At 56.8% G+C, this 19758-nt stretch overlaps 1 protein-coding gene across 3 annotated transcripts in view; it reads left to right on the top strand.

Annotated features, from left to right (window-relative positions):
• The window catches only part of KCNQ1 (potassium voltage-gated channel subfamily Q member 1), a 323311-nt gene that overhangs the window by 137675 nt on the left and 165878 nt on the right, over window positions 1-19758 (top strand). For all 3 annotated transcript variants that reach the window (XM_077862849.1, XM_077862848.1, XM_077862850.1), the window contains one exon: window positions 11088-11208. In XM_077862849.1, coding sequence (XP_077718975.1) covers window positions 11088-11208 — 121 coding nt within the window. The remainder of the gene's footprint in view (window positions 1-11087; window positions 11209-19758) is intronic.

The following is a 19758-nucleotide window of genomic DNA, read 5'->3' as shown; positions in this document are numbered from 1 at the left end:
TTTTTATTTTTTGCCAGGATCCCTCACTTTCCTCCTGTTTTTTTTTTGAAGAGTATCTTCAACTTCATGTCTTGACCCTGTAGCCATGGGCTTGCATTGGTGGGAGGTGGTTGGAGCATTGTTCACATCTGGTTAATTTCTATACTCAGGAGGTCGGAAGACTGAAGTGTTTGGTCTCCTCAGGCTGCCGAAGGGACACTCATCTGTGGCTTTAGCTGCACTCCTTGGTTTTGTACCTTGGGGGAGGCTTGGAACCAGAGGGAAGGGAGCGGTGTGCCCTCCCTGGCTGGAAGTCTCCTAGAGGCATGCCTTCCTTGTAGTGTGTCCATCTACTCCATAGGCAGAGTCTGTCAACCCTCTGACCTTGCCCACCCCTGCTTCCCCTCCAACCGCCTCCCTGGGCCAAGCTGCTGCTGTTTCTTTGCCTAGCTTGTTGGCCTTCAATCTTCATCAGTCATTCCGTTTCCACCACTTCTTCACACAGCAATCTGAGGGAGTTCTTTAAATATAAAGTGGATCTCACTGGTCTCCTACTTAAGATGCTCCAGTAGCTTCCTGTCACAGCGTCTTGGGTCAGTTCCACTGGATGCAGAGCCCGATTCAGGCGTCCTCGTGCAGTGCATGTACTGAGCAAGGGCTCTGTGGTGGGCAGCTGGGGCGCAGCATAGAGCACCACTCAGAGCTGCTCCACCAGCTGTTCAGGGAGCTGGGGTATTTCTCTCTACCCCTCAGGCCTGTGTACGGTGAGCAGGCCCCGAGGTCAGAGACCGTGCTCACGGGAGCATCTGGCAGGGCCTGGCGCACGAGGACACTGTGTCTCGTCCAGGCAGCTCTGCAGAGCCACCTGCCCTGCATGGGGCTTGGTCCCCCCGGAGCCAGAGAACAGCAGCCCCATGCCCCCTGCTCCCTGGAACCGACCAGTTCTTAAGTAAGCTTCATCCCCTTTCTCCATGTATTCTCCAATTATTGGAAATTCCTCACGTTTAAACCATTCTGACTCCTGTGCTCGTGAAGAGGCCAGCGGCATAGGAAGGGGGCCTGTGGGGGACACTGGGCAGATGCCACCATGTCTTTTCACAATGCAGTGGTGTCCTCGCGAACTCGGGGTTGGGGGGGCAGTTATAGCTGAGTTCCCCTCAGGCCCCCTGCCCTCTCCCTGCCTCCCAGCCCTCCTGCAGCCAACAGGGACGGGGTGGGGGAGCCAGGCTGAGTTGATTATTTTTGACATCAGTTGTTAACATAATTTTGACGTGAAGCCTCCCCCCGGCTCTGGGGTGGCTCTGACTGTGTCCAGGCTCCAGCTCGGGGAGCCGTGGGGAGCCTCTCAGCCCCAGATCTGGCCTGGCTGGGAGGCGGCCTGGGAAGGGACCTGCGTTTCTCAAGCCCGCGCCCTCGGGGCCTGGGGGTGGGGCCCCAGCAGATGTCTGGATTTGGTAGCCAGGGCCTGGAGCCGGATGCTGAGAACGAGGCCTGCAACTCATTTCCCCATTAAACATTCTGAGAACATCTGCACCGGTTTCCAAGGCTTCTCCCTCACTAATTGCTCTGATTATTGTGTGAAGTGAAGCACTGGCACGTTTCCGCGATGTTGTGATGAAGGTGAAAAGATCGCTCTTAATTAGATTAAAAACATTTTTTTCTTCCTCTGTAATTTTGCCTTGAAAATCAAGGACACTTTTTTGTTTTCTTCATCCAAAGACCTCCAGAAACTCTCCTCCCCACCTCTCCAGAGGTTTCTTGGGAATGTCCTGTGAGCTCAACTCTTGGAGAAGACAGTGCTGAGCCCAGATTCCATTGTATATTAACGTTTCCCGGGGCTGTTCTTGCTGCCGGGAACCAGCCCCTGGAACCGTGGCTTGGGAGGCTCGGACAGGGACTTCCTGGACCACGGGGACCCCAGAGGGTCGCAGAGCTGTGGGGGTGGCCATGTGGCTCCCTTTCTGCTTCCTGTGCTCGCTCAGGGCTGCCCCTGGCCCGCAGTGTCACCGCCTGTCCCGCCCCACCAGCGCCCCCGCTTTCAAGCCCCCCCTCGGGCCACAGGTCTGTGTGCACTGGAGCCGGGGGGTCCTGCTGCGAGGGGAGGTGCAGGATGCAGGTCCTTGGTGCCCTCTGCTCAGGGTTCCTCCAGCCCCCAGGACTGGCCAGGGTTCCCAGGGTTGCCCCTGCCCTCGACTTCTACGTCGCGGCCCTGCTGCTGTCAAATGCGTGTGCACATCCTCGACCGGACATGACACCCGGCACGTTCCAGCGTTGGCGCCCATCACCTCCTTGTGCGGGGTGCAGATGAGGCCTCAGCAAAGGAGTCAGGGGAGCCGGCCACCGGCCCTCATCCCCCCTGCCCTGGGCCTCCCCGAGCACACGTGACCTTGACTCCCCGGGTCCGTCGCTCCGGGTTCATGCCTCACCCCCTGTTGGTCACACACATTCCTGAGGACTCTCTTGGTAACACGTGATGGAACCCCAAACTCAGATGAGCTGAAGCACAAAGGGACATTTTTTGGCTCTACATCTGGACCCAGCTGTTCCAGACACAGCTGGACCCCGGGGCCGGGATGAGCTCGCTCGCTTGTTCTCACTCCCCCTACCCGCCCTGCTCCCTCTCCCCCTGTGCCCCGGGGACGGGGAGGGGGCGGCTGTAGCCTCAGGCAGCCCCTGCCCAGGGGACAAGACAGCCACCAGCTCAGCCAGCCCACAGACCGAGCTGTCTCCTTCCCCCACGGTTCCCGCCAGAGCCTGGGGCCAGGTTCTCCTGTGCCCCAACCAGGGACGAGCTTCCTCAGACCTGCCTCTGTGCCTCCCAAGGCCAGTCCCGGGCCACAGGCCCTTTTCTGGGGACAGCCCGTGGATCCCTGAACCCTGTAGCCTGGGAGTGGGGAGGGGGCAGCTCCCTAAGGACGATTCGAGAAGCCGCTCCCAAAGCCAGGCCTGGCCGCCAGGCGGGCAAAAACAACAGGTGTCCACTCAAGCAAGGTATTTTCCGAGCGGAACTGGGTGCCAGCTGTGAATATACATTCTCGCTCCGCTCCTCGCCCCTGTTCCTGGCAGCTGTTGTGGGAATGGCTTTTACACTCTCTGTCCGTGCCCCTTACTTCTCGCCTCTGAGTGGAGACACAGGTGGCGGCCCGGCCGCGCTGGCTCGGGGTCTGTGAGCCGGGCACAGGCAGCTGGCACGGGCCCGGGGCCACGGCTCAGCGATGTCACGCAGGGTCTGGCTGCAGCTGTCCGGATGCCCTGGGGAGGGGGTTCTCCTTCACGCTGCAGGATCCGCGGGGCTTTGGCAAATCCACTGAGAGGGGTGGATTTCTTGGGGGGGGGGGGGATGAGGGGGCTCTCACTTGGGAAGGACAGGGGCAGCTTCTGTCTATCCCTATGGGACAGGCCGGCCCAGGGAATGCGCCTGTGCCTGAGCCTGAGGGCCCGGACGGAGGGGGAAGCGGGAGGCGGGAGGCGAGGGTCCCAGGCGCAAGGGAGCCCCAGGCCCAGGCAGGGCGGGCTCTGCCGAGGACTCGGGTTACACCTGGGGGATTACACAGGATTTTCATCAGTCACGAGGGGAGGTGGGGGAGGTTACCAGGGAGACTCTCCCCAGGGTGGAGGGCAGGGGGCTCAGGGGCAGGGGGAGGGCGGGCCAGAGCCAGACCACCACTGACTTGCTGCTGGAGGCCCGGCCTCGTCTGTGTGACCCGGGGCACAGCTTTTCACCCTCCTGAATCTCACTCTGCTCATCTAAAAGCAGGGATCAGAGCTGCCACCCCGTGGGGCTGATGTGACAGTGAAGTGGGGTCACACTTGAAGCAGCAGAGGGGAACTGGGAGGCCTCCTCCTGCATCTGGGGGGAGCCAGGTGTGCCCCAGAGTCAGGGTGACCCAGCCTCACCATTAGAGCAAGGGGGAGGCATGAGAAGCCTGGGACATGGGAGCCGACCCTGCTGGGAATGAGGCCGGGACATGTGCATGGGCAGCTGGGCCCCAAGGGGGACGCTCCCCACGGGTGGGGGACCAAAGGGCACAGGGTGCCCCAGAGGGCAGGGTTTGTGGGGCCAAGTGAAGAAAGGCGAGGCACAGACCTGGGACACCCACAAACCGTTCCTCTCCAATGTGCAAAGGTGTCGTCCAGGCTAGAAAACATGGACACCAGAAGGAAGGACGTGAAAATCACCCGCCACCTATGCACCCAAACCCAGGCACACTGAGCATCACCATCTCTCCACCCAAACCCAGGCGCAGTTAGCATTTTGGTCTATTTCCTTCCAGTCTTTTTTCTGTGCCCATATTTTTTTTTTTTTTTTGGTAAGAAAATTTAAATTGCCCTCTTGAGCAGGGCTGCCGGCTGGGAAGGAAGCTGCTGTGCTGTTCGGTTCTGTTCTCCGGAGGGAGGGCGAGGCTTGGCAGCCGGTGTCGCCAGCTGTGCCGGTCGCCACGCCAGAGGCCACGCTCGCCATCCCAGACCTCCCATTTTCCTAGAAAACAAAATTGTTTTGTTCTGCCCTGAAAACTTAGGCCCAGATTCCGGCCTCGACAAGGCAAAGGCAGCCAAGGAATGAAAGTGTCAGAACACTGGGACCGTCTTAATGGAAGTGTGACTTCCTTGTCACCAGGACACCGCGCTCCCTGCCCCAGGGTCCGGCCCTCCTGGGAGCCGGGTGTCCGGATGCGCCGCCCTGGTGGGTCCACCGTAGGCTAGGTCTGCTCTGTAGCTGGGAGGCCGGGGCTGTGGGTTGCCTCGTCACATGTTGGGCTCCTTGGAGGTTGGGGGGGCGACAAGCCAGCCCTCCTGAGACCTGGCAATCGCCCCCACGCCCAAGCCTGAAGGGGGCAGCGTGCCGCTGTATCCACGGAGGATCCAAGGCCCCCAACGCAGAATCAGGGAGGTGGGAGGTGGGAGGTGGTCTGCGGCCCTGGCCACTGCCTACCTGTGGCGGGGGAGGCAGACCTCACAGTCTCTGACACAGACAGCGGGCAGGGCAGCGTCGTTCCTTTCGGTCTGGAAAAACACACCTGTGGAACCCCTCTGCCCCTCGCTGCGGGGCCCCTCGTGCTGTTCCCAGGATTAAACCAAACAGCACACATTCTTCTCTGGCAGGTGCAAGCCCCACCCGCTCTGGGCAGCCAACTGATGTGCACATTTTAATTTCCTAAAACACCAGGGCTGGGCCTTTCTCAGGGGTCAGGTGGCTCACCCTTGGCCTACAGGCTTTAGAGATGGCACTTGTCATCTCGGGTGTTTAGAAAGCAGCCCCACTTTCCAGCCACCCTCCTGCCCTTCTTTCCTTCTGTATACAAGTGATGCAGACATAAAAATATGTATTTGTGTTCTTTTTCCTTTCTTTTTTTTTTTTTTTTTTGAAAGAACATTTGAATCCTGGACGAAGTTTTAGCTCTGTCACTTGACAACTGTATAATATAACGCAGGGTACTTGAATCTCAGCCCCGAGTCTCTAAAATGGGGGCGGTAAATGCTCTCGCCAGGTCCCAGGCCTGCGAGCCTTTGACTGTACTTGCATTCTTCGAGGCTTACCGGTCACTTTGCTGCGCTCTCTGGGAATGTCACGGGCAGAGAGCCTCCTCTCGGAGCCCTTCTCCCGAGTGTGACTAAGTCATGTCTGTGCGGTTTCCTGCTGGAAGTCTGCCCCTCACCCCCACGGGCCGTGAAATCCCTACGTTTATTTACATCTCCCTGATTGCTAGTCAGGAACAACACCTTTGCACATGTTCTTCGGCCATTTGGATCCCTCTTTGCTGACCTGCTTCTTTGTCGCCCGTTTTCCATTGCACTATTGGTGGTTTTCTTACTGATTTGCAGGAGTTCTTCCGATTTTGTGGGTACTCATCCTCTGTGGTCGTCTGTTTACTCCCGGAGGTGGTGTTTGCCCATTAGGTCTTGATTTTAGTGCCCTTGACTCGGTCAGTCTTTTCCTGTATGAATATTGTTTAAGTTTTAGGAAAACCTTCCAAACTCTGAGCTCACGAAGATAATTCTTCTAGATTCAGTTCTAAAGGCTTTCGAGTTTTGCTTTTCTTCGTAAGTCTTCAATGGCCCGGAATGCCAAGAATGAATTTTTGGTGCATGGCGTGAGGGTCCAGCCTAACGTTTTTCCCATGTGGACAGCCAGCTGTCCCCGAACACTCTCCCCCACCCTGTACCGGCCACCTCGGATACGCAGCGAGCGTCCCCGTGCACGTGGGCTATTTCTGAAGGCGCCACCCTGTCCTGCTGGCCGGCTGCCTCTCTTCGTATCGGCGGCACCCCATCTCAGGGGCCATGGCTTCGCAAGAAGTGCCAGTGTCTGGTAGAACCAGGCTCCTAGCTCGCTGTTCTTCAAGAATATTGTTGATTCTTGGCTTTTTGCATTTCCGGATCAATTTTAGAATCAGGTGCCAGGTTCCAACACACAAACGTTAGGATTTCTATCAAGGTTTGAGGAGACTCTTCACTTTCAGTCTTCAACTCAGAGCAACAAAAGTATTTTTCTCCCCTTTGTTAGGTTATGTCTTCTTTTTTTTTTTTTTTTTTTTGGTTATGTCTTCTTGAATGGCTCTCATCAAGGCTTTATCATTTCTCCTTAGGGTTCTTGTATATCCTTCATTAGACACTGAAGAATTTTCTGTACTATTATATAGAGGGGTTGTTTGTTTGTTTGTTTGTTTTATTTAGGGTTGTTTGTTGTTTTTTTACTTTTGTTTTCAAAATACTTGTTTTGATGTACAGGAGGGGCAAAATAGTTTAGAGCATCCTGTATATCTTTCACCAGCTTCCCCTACTGTCAGCACTGTATATAACCACAGTGTAATTACTAAAACTAAGAAATCCACATTGCAGCAACAGTGTTATTAAGCTACAGTTCAGTTCATTCATTTGGATCTCCCCAGTTTAACTACTACTGTCCTTTGTTTCAAGATCCATCAATTACAGTTGCATGTACATTTATATTTGGCGGATCTCAGAGTCTTTTCTGATCTGCGAAATCTCCTCCTCGGGCCTTCTTTGCTCTCCATGACCTTGACACTTGTGAGGACGACCGGTTGGGTGTCAGTGTCCCACAGTCGGGTTTGTCTGGTATCTCAGGGTAACACTGGGGTTATGGGTTTGTGGGGAGCAGAAGTGAGGTGCTTTGCCCCCTCTATCTCATCAGGATTCATGACATCAACACGATTTGTCACTGGTGCTGCTAGCCTTGACCCGCGTGGCTGAGGCTGTGTCAGATTCTTCCACCATCGAGTTACTGGTTTCCCCTTTCCAAAGCCGCCTCATGGAAGCGGTCCCTGAGTCTGCCTCAAGGGGAGAGGCCTTGTGTTCTGCCTTCTGCGGGACAGGGTGTGAAAGAGTCAGTGGACGAAGGTTAAAACCACCACAGGGAGGAAGGGAGACCTGAGGGGAGATGCTTTGAAGTTTCTCCTTCAAGTTCCACCTATTGATTTGAGCATTCATCCATGGAAGATCTGTCCCTCTCTTCCAGTTATTTAGTCGTTAGTTTATATCAGTACGGACTCAGGAAAACTTAGGTTTTGAGCTATAATTCAATACTACCATTATTTATTTTGTTGCTCAAATTGTTCTGGCTTTGGCCCCTGAATTGAGAGTCCTTTGGGGTAGGTTCCTGTGTCCACTTGACATATCCCCCATCCATTTTGTATATTTATTTTTTGCCCATTCTCTTCCTTTTGAGCACTAAACAGTACTTTGGGCTCCTTGTATTTTCTCTGCCCGAGTCCTAGAATCATCATCATTCAGCCAGAGAGCCCTGCTTCCTTTGACTGGAAAATGAATGGTTCTTAGAAACCAGGATCTGGCACTGGGTGTGCTTGTTACTCCCAGGTTGTCACTGCTTCTAGGGCCTCCCAGAGGGGAGTGAGGAAGTATATGAATGTCCATAACCCAAGCACACACATGTATCTGTATTTATAGCTGCATCTGCAGTAAGCTAAATACAAGTTCATACAGAAATTTCTGGCCACAGGGTTCATTTGTACCCACCCCCATCATACACACTGTGTTTGCTACTGTATTTCTCTGACGTTAGAAAACTGGCTCCCATTATCTATAATTTATTTACTTACTTGTTTAACATGTGTACATGTAGTTCCCTTCCGAGAAACAACATTACCAACTAGAGCACTGTGTTTATGACGGTCAAAAGATGGTTTCCTAAAGCTTAGTAGGCCACCTCCTTCTTCCCCTTCTTTCCGTGCTATACAGTACTATGTCATACATTCATAGCACAGAATTCACTTTTCACAGTCTGCTTTCATTCCTAGGATCCTCCAACAGGCTGGTTGATTTTTTTGTTTTAAGTTTGCATCCAGTAAAATTCATGCTTGGAGATACACAGTTCTGCGGGTTTTGACAAATGCCTGGATTCACGTATCCACCACCAGAGCATCACAGAGAGAAGTTCCACAGCCCTAGAAATTCCCCCGTGTAACCCTTTGGAAGTCAAATACTCCCCCTCCCATAAACACTAGCAGCCATTGATCTGTTTTATGTCCTCGTAGTTCTGCCTTTTCAGAATGTCATATAAATGGAATCATATAATATGTAGCCTTTTACATCTGGCTTCTTTCACTGCTTAGCAAAATGCATTTGAGAGTCACCCATGTTGCTCCATGAATTATTAGTTCATTTCTTTTGATTGCGGGGTGGTGTTCCATTGTACGGATAGAGCACAGTTCGTTTACCCATTCACTTACTACTGAGGGATGTCTTAGCTCTTTCCAGCTTTTGGCGACCATGAATGAAGTTGCTATTCATGTTTATGTACAGGTTTTTATGAAGATAAATTTTTGATTCATTGTGTAAATATGTGGGAGGAGGACCACTGGGTCACACCGCCAGTGCACATTTTTAAGAAGCCGCTGAACTTTTTTCCAACATGGCCATAATATCATTGTGCATCCCCGCCAGCAGCCTGTGAGTTTCAGTTGCTCCATGTCCTCGTGAGTGCGTGGTATTGTCAGGCTTCAGGTTTTGTTTCTTCACAAAATATAGCCATTCCAGTAAAGGTCTCATGGTGACTCACTGTAGATTTATCTTGCATTTCCCTAACAACTAGTAATGTTGATTGAACTGAGAATCTTTCTATGTACTTTCTTGTAATCCATTTCTTAAATTGGGTTGGTGGCCTTTCCTGCTGTCAAGTTGTACGAGTTCTTTATATATGCTAGATACAAGTCCTCAACCAAATAGGAGATGTGGAAACACCTTCAAGTCTGTAGCTTATTTCTGCTTCCCTTAGCAGTGTCTTTTGCAGAGCTAGTGCCTTAATTTTGATAAAGTCCAATTTGTTAATTTTTTCCTCTCACTGACTGAGCTTGTAGTGTTGTACTTCAAAACTCATGGCCAAATCCAAGATCCAGAGACATTCTTCTGAGTCTTCCTCAAGAAGTTTTATATTTTATGTTTTATGTTAGTTTCTGAAGATTGTATACAGTACTTCTACATTTTCAGATCGTTGATGAATACACATAATGTTAGGCATAAATGCTAAATGTATAAAAATTTACACAACATTCATACATTTAGATCACAAGTAAATTTAAGAGATGGTTGTATTACTTTGAAGTGGGAAAATCTTCCTTTTTCATAAAGCAAAAGATAGGCATATCACTTTCGACACATAAAACATTTTCTACGATAAAAACAACCATACTGAAGGCTACTGGGGAAGATATCTGTGCCTTACATGACCAAAGGCTAATAATATCTTTAGTATATAAACAGTTCCTACAAGCTGACAAGCAAAAAAGAGCAAAAGGTATGAACAGGCAATTCTGCAAGAGAGTGCAAACAGCCCCCGAGCCAGAAAAGGCCCTCGGCACAAAAGGAAAAACAGCACCCTTGTCTTTATCCATGCCTGGCAGGCCCTGGGAAGGGTGCCAGCAGCAGGTTTGGGCATGAACACGAGGAAGCTGTCACATTCACATGCTGCTGGTGAGGTCTGGATTGCTATAACTAATTGGGAAAACAATTAAAATTACCTAGGGAGCACCCTCTCGCCTGGCCCCAGTGTCACGTTTTCATATAATGGGTGGCGCATCATTGCCTTAAAGTCGTGGCTTAAAGCTCATGGAGCCTAGGGATCTATCAGCCACAGAATGGCTTAGTGACCTTAGCCATTGGTGTAAACCACGGACTATCATCCAACTACCAAAACAGAGATCCACATCTGTGGTACCTGTAAAAGAATGAGATGGCAAGAACAGAGCTGTCTCACCTGGTATCAGCTGTTACGATGAGCTGAGGGATGAGCCAGGAATCCATTTGGCAGTTGACACGGGTGACCTTGCAGGAGGAGGGCCTTCATGAATCTTTGAGTTGTTTCGCTTTTTACAATGAGTACTTGCTTCTTTTAAAATATAAACTTTAAATGAAGAAAAGAAAACAGTCCAAATTGAAAATCGGGGTGGGGGGGTCAGCCAGGCATATATCCTTATCAGCCCCAAGCACCATCACCAGGTTGTTGGGGGTGAGCCCAGGAAGCTGGACACCACACCAGCAGCTGGGGCCAGAGAATTCCTGCACCCCTTGGGGTATGGGTGGCAGGTGTGGCACTGTGGCCTGAGCAGGGGGCTGGGGGCTCCATGGCTGCCCCTGTCTCCTGAGCTTGTGGCTCCTCGTGGGCAGGAGTGCCACCACCCTGGGTCTTCGCCGAAGCCTGAGAGCGATGGCATGGTGGCAGGAGTCAGGGTCTCACCAGACTCCTGTGAGCTGGGTTTTACTGTTGACCTGAATGTCAGGTGTGAGCCTGGGGACAGGCCCTGCCACCTGAGCTCAGCTCAGGTGACCCTCACCCTGCAGAGGTGTCACAGACCCGCCGCTCCTCAGCCTTTGAGATCTCAGTCTCGTGGGGGCTGTTTTAATGGATCCTTGGGGCGGAAGCTTCACGGACCATCCCCACTCATCACCCAGCTCCGTGTGCGGAGGTCTTGTCAGTTTGTGGGAAGGTTCAGGGCATGCCAGTCCGTCCTCAGCTGGGGTGGTAGGTTGGGGTGGGCATCAGAGCCCAGCTCAGCTCTGGCTGGCCCCACGCCCCCTGCCCCATCAAGCCTTCCACGGAGGCCTAACGTACTGCCCCACGCCTCTCCCCACAGTGAAGAAGAGCCCCATGCTGCTGGAGGTGAGCACAGCCCACTTCATGAGAACCAACAGCTTCGCCGAGGACCTGGACCTCGAGGGGGAGACGCTATTGGCGCCCATCACCCATGTGTCACAGTGAGTGCCCGTGCGCCCGCCCAGGACGGGCTGGAGGGGTGTGGGGCGCGCGGGGGCCACCTCGGGGCCCGGCCCTGGGCCTCCTCACCCCGAGCCCGCCACTTGCCGCCTGCCCTCGGCAACCTGGGGCGGGCGGCCTGCTGCCAGGGGCCGGACCCAGTGCTGGGCACCGAGCGGGGAGGAGCGCCCAGGCATCGCCCGCCAAGTCTGGGAACATGATCCTCTTGTTTTGACTTATGGAAAACCAAACTGATCATTTTCCACTTGTTTGTGTGCCTTGAGCGTCTGAGAAGATTGTCTTTCTCTCTCCTCGCCCCCCCGCCCCCCAAAAAAGAGACGACTTTGTTTTCGAGCGTTTCCCCGTAGAGCCCCGGCCAAAGCCACGGGGCAGATGCCGAGCGCCGGCTGCCAGTTGCCGCCGCTGTCCTCAGGGGCTCCTTCAGGTGGAGGAAATGGCTGATTCTCCACGCCTTCCAGTTGGCCTTCCCCCGAGGCACAGCTGGCCTGGGACGCGCGCCCGGCCTCCCCCGCCATCGCCGCACCGCCAGGCCAATCCCCAGGGCCCCGCCGTGGTGTGACTCCCTTGCGAGCTATGACTCAGTGCTCCCAGCAGGGGCACCCAGTGTGACCGAGTGCTGGGGTCAGTGGGGCACTCGGGCCGTTCCGGCCACCGCCCCACGGGGCTTCCCCTGCCATCAGACAGGCGCTCCCCTCAGCCCCACCCGGAGTCCCTCGCTGACGCGCTCCCCTCTCCACGGACCCGTCTCTGAAGGGTGTTTTCATTCTCTGGGGGTCTCGGAGTCCTCGTGGGCCGTGTGTGCCTTTGTCACCCTGTGCCCTGGGCCGGTGGCCTTTGCCTCGCGGGTGACCGGGGACGTTGGGACCCGGTGGGGGCTGCTCATGCAGGATGGGCAGGGTCGCGTAGCCAGAATGAGAGAAAGATGGGACTGGCTCAGGATGGGGCTTTGATGAGGCAGGACTCGCGGGCCATCTTTCCAAGCCCCCAGGCTCTGGGGACACTGGGCAGCACCCCGTAGTTGGAGGCTTGGTGGGAGCACCTTGTCCTCGTGGACACGGCCCTGGGGTGGGCTGCTGGGCTCCCACCCGTCCTGGAGGGGATGCGACAGGCTTGCTGGATGCGTGGCAGGAGCCGAGGCATGCACAAGGAAGGCAGGTGGGCCGTGCGAGGCAGGCCGGCGCCCCAGGCAGAGTGGGGGGACCTCTGTGGCGGAGGCCTTTACAGAGTCCAGGGCGCGACAGAGACCACAGAGTGCAGTTCTGCGGCTGGCGCTGTGGGCGGCACAGGTGCAGTGCCCACTCGGAGTGAGGACAGCCCGAGCCCACAGGGGGCCATGGCCCAGGGGCAGGTGGACTCCTCCCGGACCTCCCTGTACCTGCCACCCCTTCGGGTCCCCAGGGTCACTGTCCTGCCGGAGCCTGTTCTCCTGTATTCTCTTGGCTGTGGCCCAGCCCCTTGAACACACGCAGGGAGTCCCACCCTGGAAGGACAGGGCCACTACCACCATCCACCCAGCCGGGTGCTGAGGTCTCTCCAGCTCCCTGGCCCTGCAAGACCCTCACAGAGGAGCCCAGGGTGAGGGTGATGAAAGACTCGGGTCCCAGGTGGCTCTGTAGCTGAGGCCCCAATGGTCACCCCTTTGGAGGTGAGGGCCATCGGCGGCCCTGGCATGAGCACTCACCAAGTGTCCTGGGGCCACAGGCTGCCCACCTGCTCCGAAAGCCGAGGAGGCCGCCCACACCAGCAAGACTGGATCATCCGGACGCTAAGCTGTGTCTCCTCTAGGACTGTGGCCCTAGGCTTGCGGGATCCGGGGGCATCAGTGTCCTAAATGCCAGCTGTGGATCTTCCCAGGCTGGCGCCCCCAGAGAGGCAGGTTGGCTGCGGGGAGGTGTCTGCTGTCAGGCCCAGTGCCGTCGGGGCCTGTACCACAGTCGTCAGCCAGCCAGGTCCCCAGGCTAGAACTTCTCCCAGCAGAGCCATCCAGAAGCAGTAGCTGGATGTGAAGCCCCTGGGAAGGGGGAAGGGGTCCAGGTGTCGTACTTGGGTCATGGTGGGGCTGGGAGCAAGGAGCCAGAGGGGCAGCAAAGGGCCACCTCATGGCATCGTGGTCCGGTCAGGGCATAGTCAAGGCTGAGCTGGCAGGGGACCTGCACCAACATGTCCTCAGTACAGGGTACCATGCCTCGGGGAGCCCCAGTGGGGAGAGTAGGGTGGAGGCTCACTGAGAGGTTTTGGGGCCCAGGACCTCAGCACTGCTGGGGCTATAAGCTGGGCAGAGGCCCCAACCTACCCTGACTGTTAGAAGGGGGGGCTCCGGTGGGCACCGTGCCTGCCCTGTGTACCGGTGCTGGGGCTGCGTGCCTCCACCGCCAGCCAGCCCTCCTGGTGATCAGTACCCCTAAATAAATTTGGCTCCGGCGGCTCAGGGACACTCCTATCAACTGCCCGGCCCTGCGGGCCCAGCACGGGGAGCAGACGCCCACGCCCCGGTGTGTGTGCTAGGGCAGGGGTGCACACGGGGGTCTCACAGGGGGCAGAGTGGGTGGGAAGCAGTTACTGAAAAACAGATTCATTTTTCTTCAGCATTTTACTGAGGTTAAGTGTATTACCACGTTGGGTCAGTTCCAGAATTCAAATTAAAAGCATAAATAAAGACACATTTTGTTTCCATCTCAAGCTCTCCCCACCCGCTGGGCCCCAGGGAGGTGAGGTCACTGCAGCCTTGATTACGGGAAGGTCCCTGGGGCTGGGCGAAGCTCCTCTTTCCGGGGCCTGCTGGCCATTGGTGGGGCAAGGGGTGGGGGCCCGGGGGCCGGTGAGCAGGCCCGGTGCAAACTAGGGAGTCGCTGGGACACAGCGGGCTGGGGAGGCGGCGTGGTCCTGGCACTGTAAGCAAGCCCCACCCCCATCCCCGTGCAGCCCTGGGGCCCCCCCACAGCTCCGGGGAGCTGGGCCACGGCCTGACACACACCTTTCAGGCAGAAGTCTGCCTCGAGCTTCTGCACCTGCGTCCCCCACTCAGAGCCTTGCCACAGGGCTTCCAAGGGGCAAGTGTGAGGTAGAGGTGAGGTAGAGGTAGAGGAGCATCCAGGGTAAAAGGGGGACCGGGGGAGCCCCCTCGTGGGCTCCTGCCCCCTGGGGGCCCCTGGCAGGACTGTGGGAAGGAAGGGCCACCGCTGTGTGCATGCCCACGCCTCACACATGGCATCCCCATCTGAGACGGCCTTGTCACTCATCTTCTGCCATCAGAGGCTGGCTGTGTCATCCTCAGCTCGCTGAGGCCCAGGCCATGTGCTCTGGCTGTCAGGGCCTCCGTACCAGCTCCCTGAGCCCTCAGATTGGGCCCTGGGACCCTTCTAGGGTGTCTAACTCCCTGCCCAACCCTCAGTTCCTAGGGAGCAGGGTACGTGTGGCTCCTCTGAGGTGCTCTCTCCCTGGCACTCCTGAAGCCCCAGGCCACATGAGCCCCAGGACTGCAGCTCCTGCCCCACCAGGGCCAGGCCAGCCTCACCTGAGGGAACAAGGTGGTGAGGGCCGTGAATGCTTCGGCAGGGGTGTTGGTGTGCAGGGCAGAGTGCAGCTAGGTCAGAATGGCCTCAGCATGAGCATCTGTGGCTCTGACTGGGCCTGGGTACCCTTGTCCCAGCAGCCTCAGGAGACAGCGGCCACTTCTGTGAAGCCCCCCACTCCCTGCCCAGCTGCAAGGCAGCCAGACTGGCCAGGAGTCCACATCTGTCCCATACCCCAGGCACCTGGTGCAAGAGGCCAGGCCTGCTGCAGACACTGAAGCCTCAGGCTCCTCTGGAAGAGTTGACGCCTGGTCCTCTCCAGGTCTTCTGTTATGGCATCCTGGCTGGGCGAGGCTCCTGCTTACCAGCCACCCCGTCCTGCTCCTCAGGGGAGAGCATAGTGTGCCACCCTGCATACAGATGGGCATGGGGAGGACCACAGGCCTCCCCAGGAAGGGAGGCAGAGGGAAGGCAGGGCTGGGGCACTATGGGGCCCACCAGGTGACCACGAGCACCTCCCTGGCAACTATGTGCTTGCTGGCCTCCCATGACAGGACAACCCGTAGATCCTTGAGCAAAACCAGCCCCATGTGCGTTAATTAGAATTTCCATGTCTCCAACTTTCTCCTGGACCCTGTGGAGTCTCATGCCAAAATGCTCAAGTGTGTCTTTTCCAGAAAGGCCGCTGCGGCCTGGCTTTCGTCCACATCACTGCTAATGTCTCCTGAATTCTGCGTTTGTCAGCGAGGCTAGGGCCAGCCTCGTGCCTTCTGGTAATGGGGGCAAATGTCACAAGGCTCGGCCCCACACTCAGTAACATGGACCGGAGGGCTAGCTCTTTGGTTGGGACCAGCACGGCCGAGGACATCTCGGAGGCCTGGGGCAGCTGTGGCCTGCTCCCACGGACCCAGAGGCGCCAGGCGCCACACCTCTTCGAGTGGCCATGCTCCTTGCTTTGTTTCTTGCCCTGCAAACATTGGTGGGAAAGGATGAGGAGGCCGCTCCGGGGCTAGTGTCCAGGGGGATGAAGGAGGGGGCTTGCCAGGAACAGATGAGACCAGTTTGTCTTTCCAGACCGGTGTCCTGTCTTCTCTGGAAGCTCCAGACCACCTCTGTCTGCGTGAGGTGCCAAGGAAGCCCCGTGGGAGCCGGCCCGGGAGTGCTGTGCAAAGCTGCATGAGTCACAGGCCCCGTCAGAGCCTCCCAGCCCCGGCCAGCTCAAACCCGTCTCTGAAATGCACGGGGGGATTAAATGTTCTCCTAATTAAATTAAAAGCGAGGCGGAGTGGCTCAGTGGGAAAGAGACGGGACTGGGAATCAGATGCCCTCAATCTGGCTCTCAGCCTGCACCGGCCCAGCTGTGGGCCGGCCCTAGAGGCCCCCTAACCTCTGGGAGCCTCACTTCCTCCATCTAAGCACGTGAGGAGGATGCAGCCCGCCTCCCGAGGCCACCGCTCTGGGGAGTGGGCCCTCAGTCCAGGTAGAAGGCCCGGAGGAACGTGGGAGGCTTCTTCCTTCCTCGGTGGCCGTGGCGGTATCGCCTGGTCTCGGGGTGCCCCCAGGCTGGGCTCAGTGCTCTCCTCCGACAGGTCTTTGGTGAGGTTGGTCTGGACCAGGCAAGGAGTGCTGGAGAATGTCAGAGAGAGGGAGCATCCGTACCCCAGAGGTGGGTGGAGAACAAAGTGACTTCACAGACAGCCCTGGTGTGGCTACGGAGACCTTTCTGGCAGTCCTGGGCCCCCTCACAGTGTTTCCCTAAATCTGGAAAGGAGGCTGAGCCCTAGGGCGGCCGGGTCAGGAGGCCTGAGTCGGGGTCCGGGCCCACCCCTCTCCGGGCACAGGTGGTCCGGCTCTCAAGTTAGGCCCAGAAAGTTCCATCCTTGCATCTAGGCCACTTTGACCATTCTGGTTGAAGGACAAAGTGCGCACAGATGAGCACACACATCTCAAGAGCACTTGGGACATGTCAGCCCAAGGCCGCTCGTAACTCGCACCCAGGCAGAGCGACAGAGGTCCCCCGGGGGAATCCCCGGGGCTCCTACTTCCTGTCCCACATTCTAAGGGTCACCGCTGTCTCCGCTTCTGGCAGCAGGACTCTGCGCTGCCCATTGCCGAACTTTCTAGAGTCAGACGCTCCCGGCGCACACACCGTGCGGACGTCTGGCTTCCCGGGCTGAGGGCCGCGTGGCTGCAGGGAGCACCGCTGGCACGCCACCGTGTGAACGGCCCACACTTTGTTTATCCGCTCTATTGTCGACGGCTGCGTGGACTGGTGCCAGCGGCGGGTTGTTATCATTAGTGCTAAGAATATCCTGTACAGGCTTTTTGGCGACGGTACAGGCTGCATTTCCGGTGCGCGCTGCCTAGGTGTGGGGCCGCCGGGCGCCCGACTGCGTGTTTACTTTCCCTGGGTCCTGCCGAGCGCTTCCCCGGGCGCGGCCGCCCCGCCGCCAACGCCACTTCTCGGGCTTTCCCTCTGGCCCGGCGGGCGGCGGCAGGGATCTGCGGCATCGGGTGGGAGGCGTCCCCGCCTCGGTCCTCGGTCCGATGCTGTCCTTGGTGAAGAGGCGCAGGTCTTGTGCCCATTTTATTCTGGGTGACCTCTTCTCCGTGATGGACCTCTTCTCGTTCTGTCTTCACGCATCCCGGTAGGACTCATGGGCGGCGGGGATGTGCGTGCCGAAGTGTGCCTGCACACACACACCCGAGCACACCTAGCACAGAAATCCCCCTCCCTTCGCGGGCCGTCCCTTCCTCTCTCGAGGGCGTCTTTTGATGAACAGAAGAACTTTAAGTGAACTCTTAATGTGATCCAGTTAATCAAACATTTCCTTTCTGGATAGTGCTGTTTGTGTCCTATTAAAGAAACTTTGACTACTCCAAGGTCATAAAGATATTCTGATTTTTTCTAAAGCTTTATTAGCTCACCTTTCACATGTAGATCCGTGGTCCATCTGGAATCGATTTTTGCATCCAATGTGAGGCTGAGGTCAAGGTACATTTTCTCCCCCTTGGAGACGCAGGCTGGCTCAGTACCCTCCACCCCCTGGCCAGCTCCGCACCGTCCCACTCCGGTTTGGGGCCCTGCGCAGCTCTGCAGGGCAGACTGTAGCCCTGGCTCCGTCGTTTGATAACAGGTCTGGGGCCCGTGGAGAAGGCTCTGGCTGGGTCCCCTGCCTCCAACGGGCCTGTCTCTGTGCAGCCCACCTCTCCCCCTGACGGCCAGCATCCTCTCTAGGTGAGGAGAATGAACATTGTCATGATACCAGGTCTTTGCAGCTGTGGCCTCCAAGCATCCCCCGTTGACTCCAAATTCCTCTCCAGTTCCCCACTGTGTTCTGTAGGTTCCAGTCCCGTGGTTGCCTGTGGCCTATCAGAGGTTTACTCCTCATCAGTTGATGTTCGAGTGTTCACCCCAGGGAAACGGTCTTCCCAGGAACCCCAGCTGGGAGGGACACTGGGGCAGTCAGCTCACCTCTGAGCCTTGGCGTCCTCTCACAGACCCTGGAGACGGGCCTCACGGGGCGGGTGTGAGCGCTTGAGGCCCTGAGGCCCATGTCCAGCCCGGTGCCTCCTTCGAGAGTGTGCCTGATAAATGTCACCTTGGTTTGGGAGACCCCACGAAGACGTCCCTTACTTGACCTGAGGGCTTGGTAAAGCACCAGATCACAAGTGTCCATGGGATACGGTTGGGGTCAGTGTGTAGCCATTAGGTACCATCACTCACCAGGTCTGCCTGCAGGCCTTCGAGCCTCGGGCTCCACGTGGGCTGGAGGCAGGTGCACCACCCACACCCTGTCGTAGCAAAGAAAGGAGCTCCGGCTCCCATACAGGTGCAGGGAGAGACCTAGGCCCCCCATGTCCTGCTTCTTCGGCAGGGAGGGCCATCCTGCTGCCATGTGTCCTCCTCGCCGTCGGGCCTACCCGCCAAGGATGGTGATAGCCTTCCAGCAGACATGGGCAGCATGGGCCTGGTGTCCTGCCTTCTCTTGGCCCCGTGCAGCCCCCTGGGCGGCCTAGCAGAGGGACAGCCCAAATATGGCTGCAGCGGTCACGGGCTTGCTGGCTGCCAGGTGCTCAGAAGAGGCTGCATGTCTTGTGTCAGGTTTGCGAGCAGAGGCTGCACTTAGCTGAGATGCACAGCTTGTGTCCTTATGGGTCCAAAACAAGCAGAGGGTCGGTACCTCTGCTTCTCAGGAGAGTCAGGACTTGCAAGTGTCACTTGCGAGGTGGGGACAGAGCCAGGGCTCATCTCCAGGCAGGCGGTCTCTTGGGGAGCCCAGGTCCTTGAGGGGGAGGCCAGGCTGGTTCCCGGAGGGCTGGTGGGCAGGGAAGTCACAAGCCCACAGAGACAAGGCGGCCGGCATCTGGTGTGGGGTCTGGGCCTCCCAAAGTGTTCCTGTGGCCCATCAGCAGGAGAGACGGCGCGTGGAGCGAGTCAGTGCTTTGGCCGAGTGTCTCTTCCTGGCTGTCTGCTCCGAGAATTCTGCATGGTCTCTCCACACACCGTGGGCCTGGCACCTCCATGCAAGGAGGGCAAGGCTCATCTGCCTCGGGAGGCCTGGGGCACCACCTAGGAGGAAGTCTTCATGGAGGGAAGGGGAAGAAATAGTGGAGGCGGGGGGGTGGGGACGGGAGTCCAGTCCGGCCTCAGAGGCAGAGGCTGGCACCCTGTCAGCCCCACACCCTTACCCTGACCCCACGACTGCTTTGATCATCTCCGTAAGTGACGTCTGCATGTGGGCAGCAGCCCCAGCAGCCCTCTTGAAAGACGGCGCTGCCTGTGTCTGGGGAGCAGGGAAAGCCTCTGCGTTTGCATGGAGCTGCTCCCACTTGAGCGGGCATGACGGCCGCTCAGCGGGGTGTGCACACAGCTCTGAGACAGGATTGGTTTTTTTTTGTTGTTGTTGTTGTTTTTTTTCGGGGCAACTCAAGGGATTTGCAAAGGGAATTGTGACTCTACGCGATCTGTCTCCTAAGACTTTGGAATTGAACCATCGTACAAGATCACACTATGCT

The sequence above is a fragment of the Canis aureus genome, chromosome 21 (assembly GCF_053574225.1).
Source record: "Canis aureus isolate CA01 chromosome 21, VMU_Caureus_v.1.0, whole genome shotgun sequence".
Lineage (NCBI taxonomy): Eukaryota > Metazoa > Chordata > Mammalia > Carnivora > Canidae > Canis > Canis aureus.
This window is presented reverse-complemented; position numbering and strand designations above follow the sequence as displayed.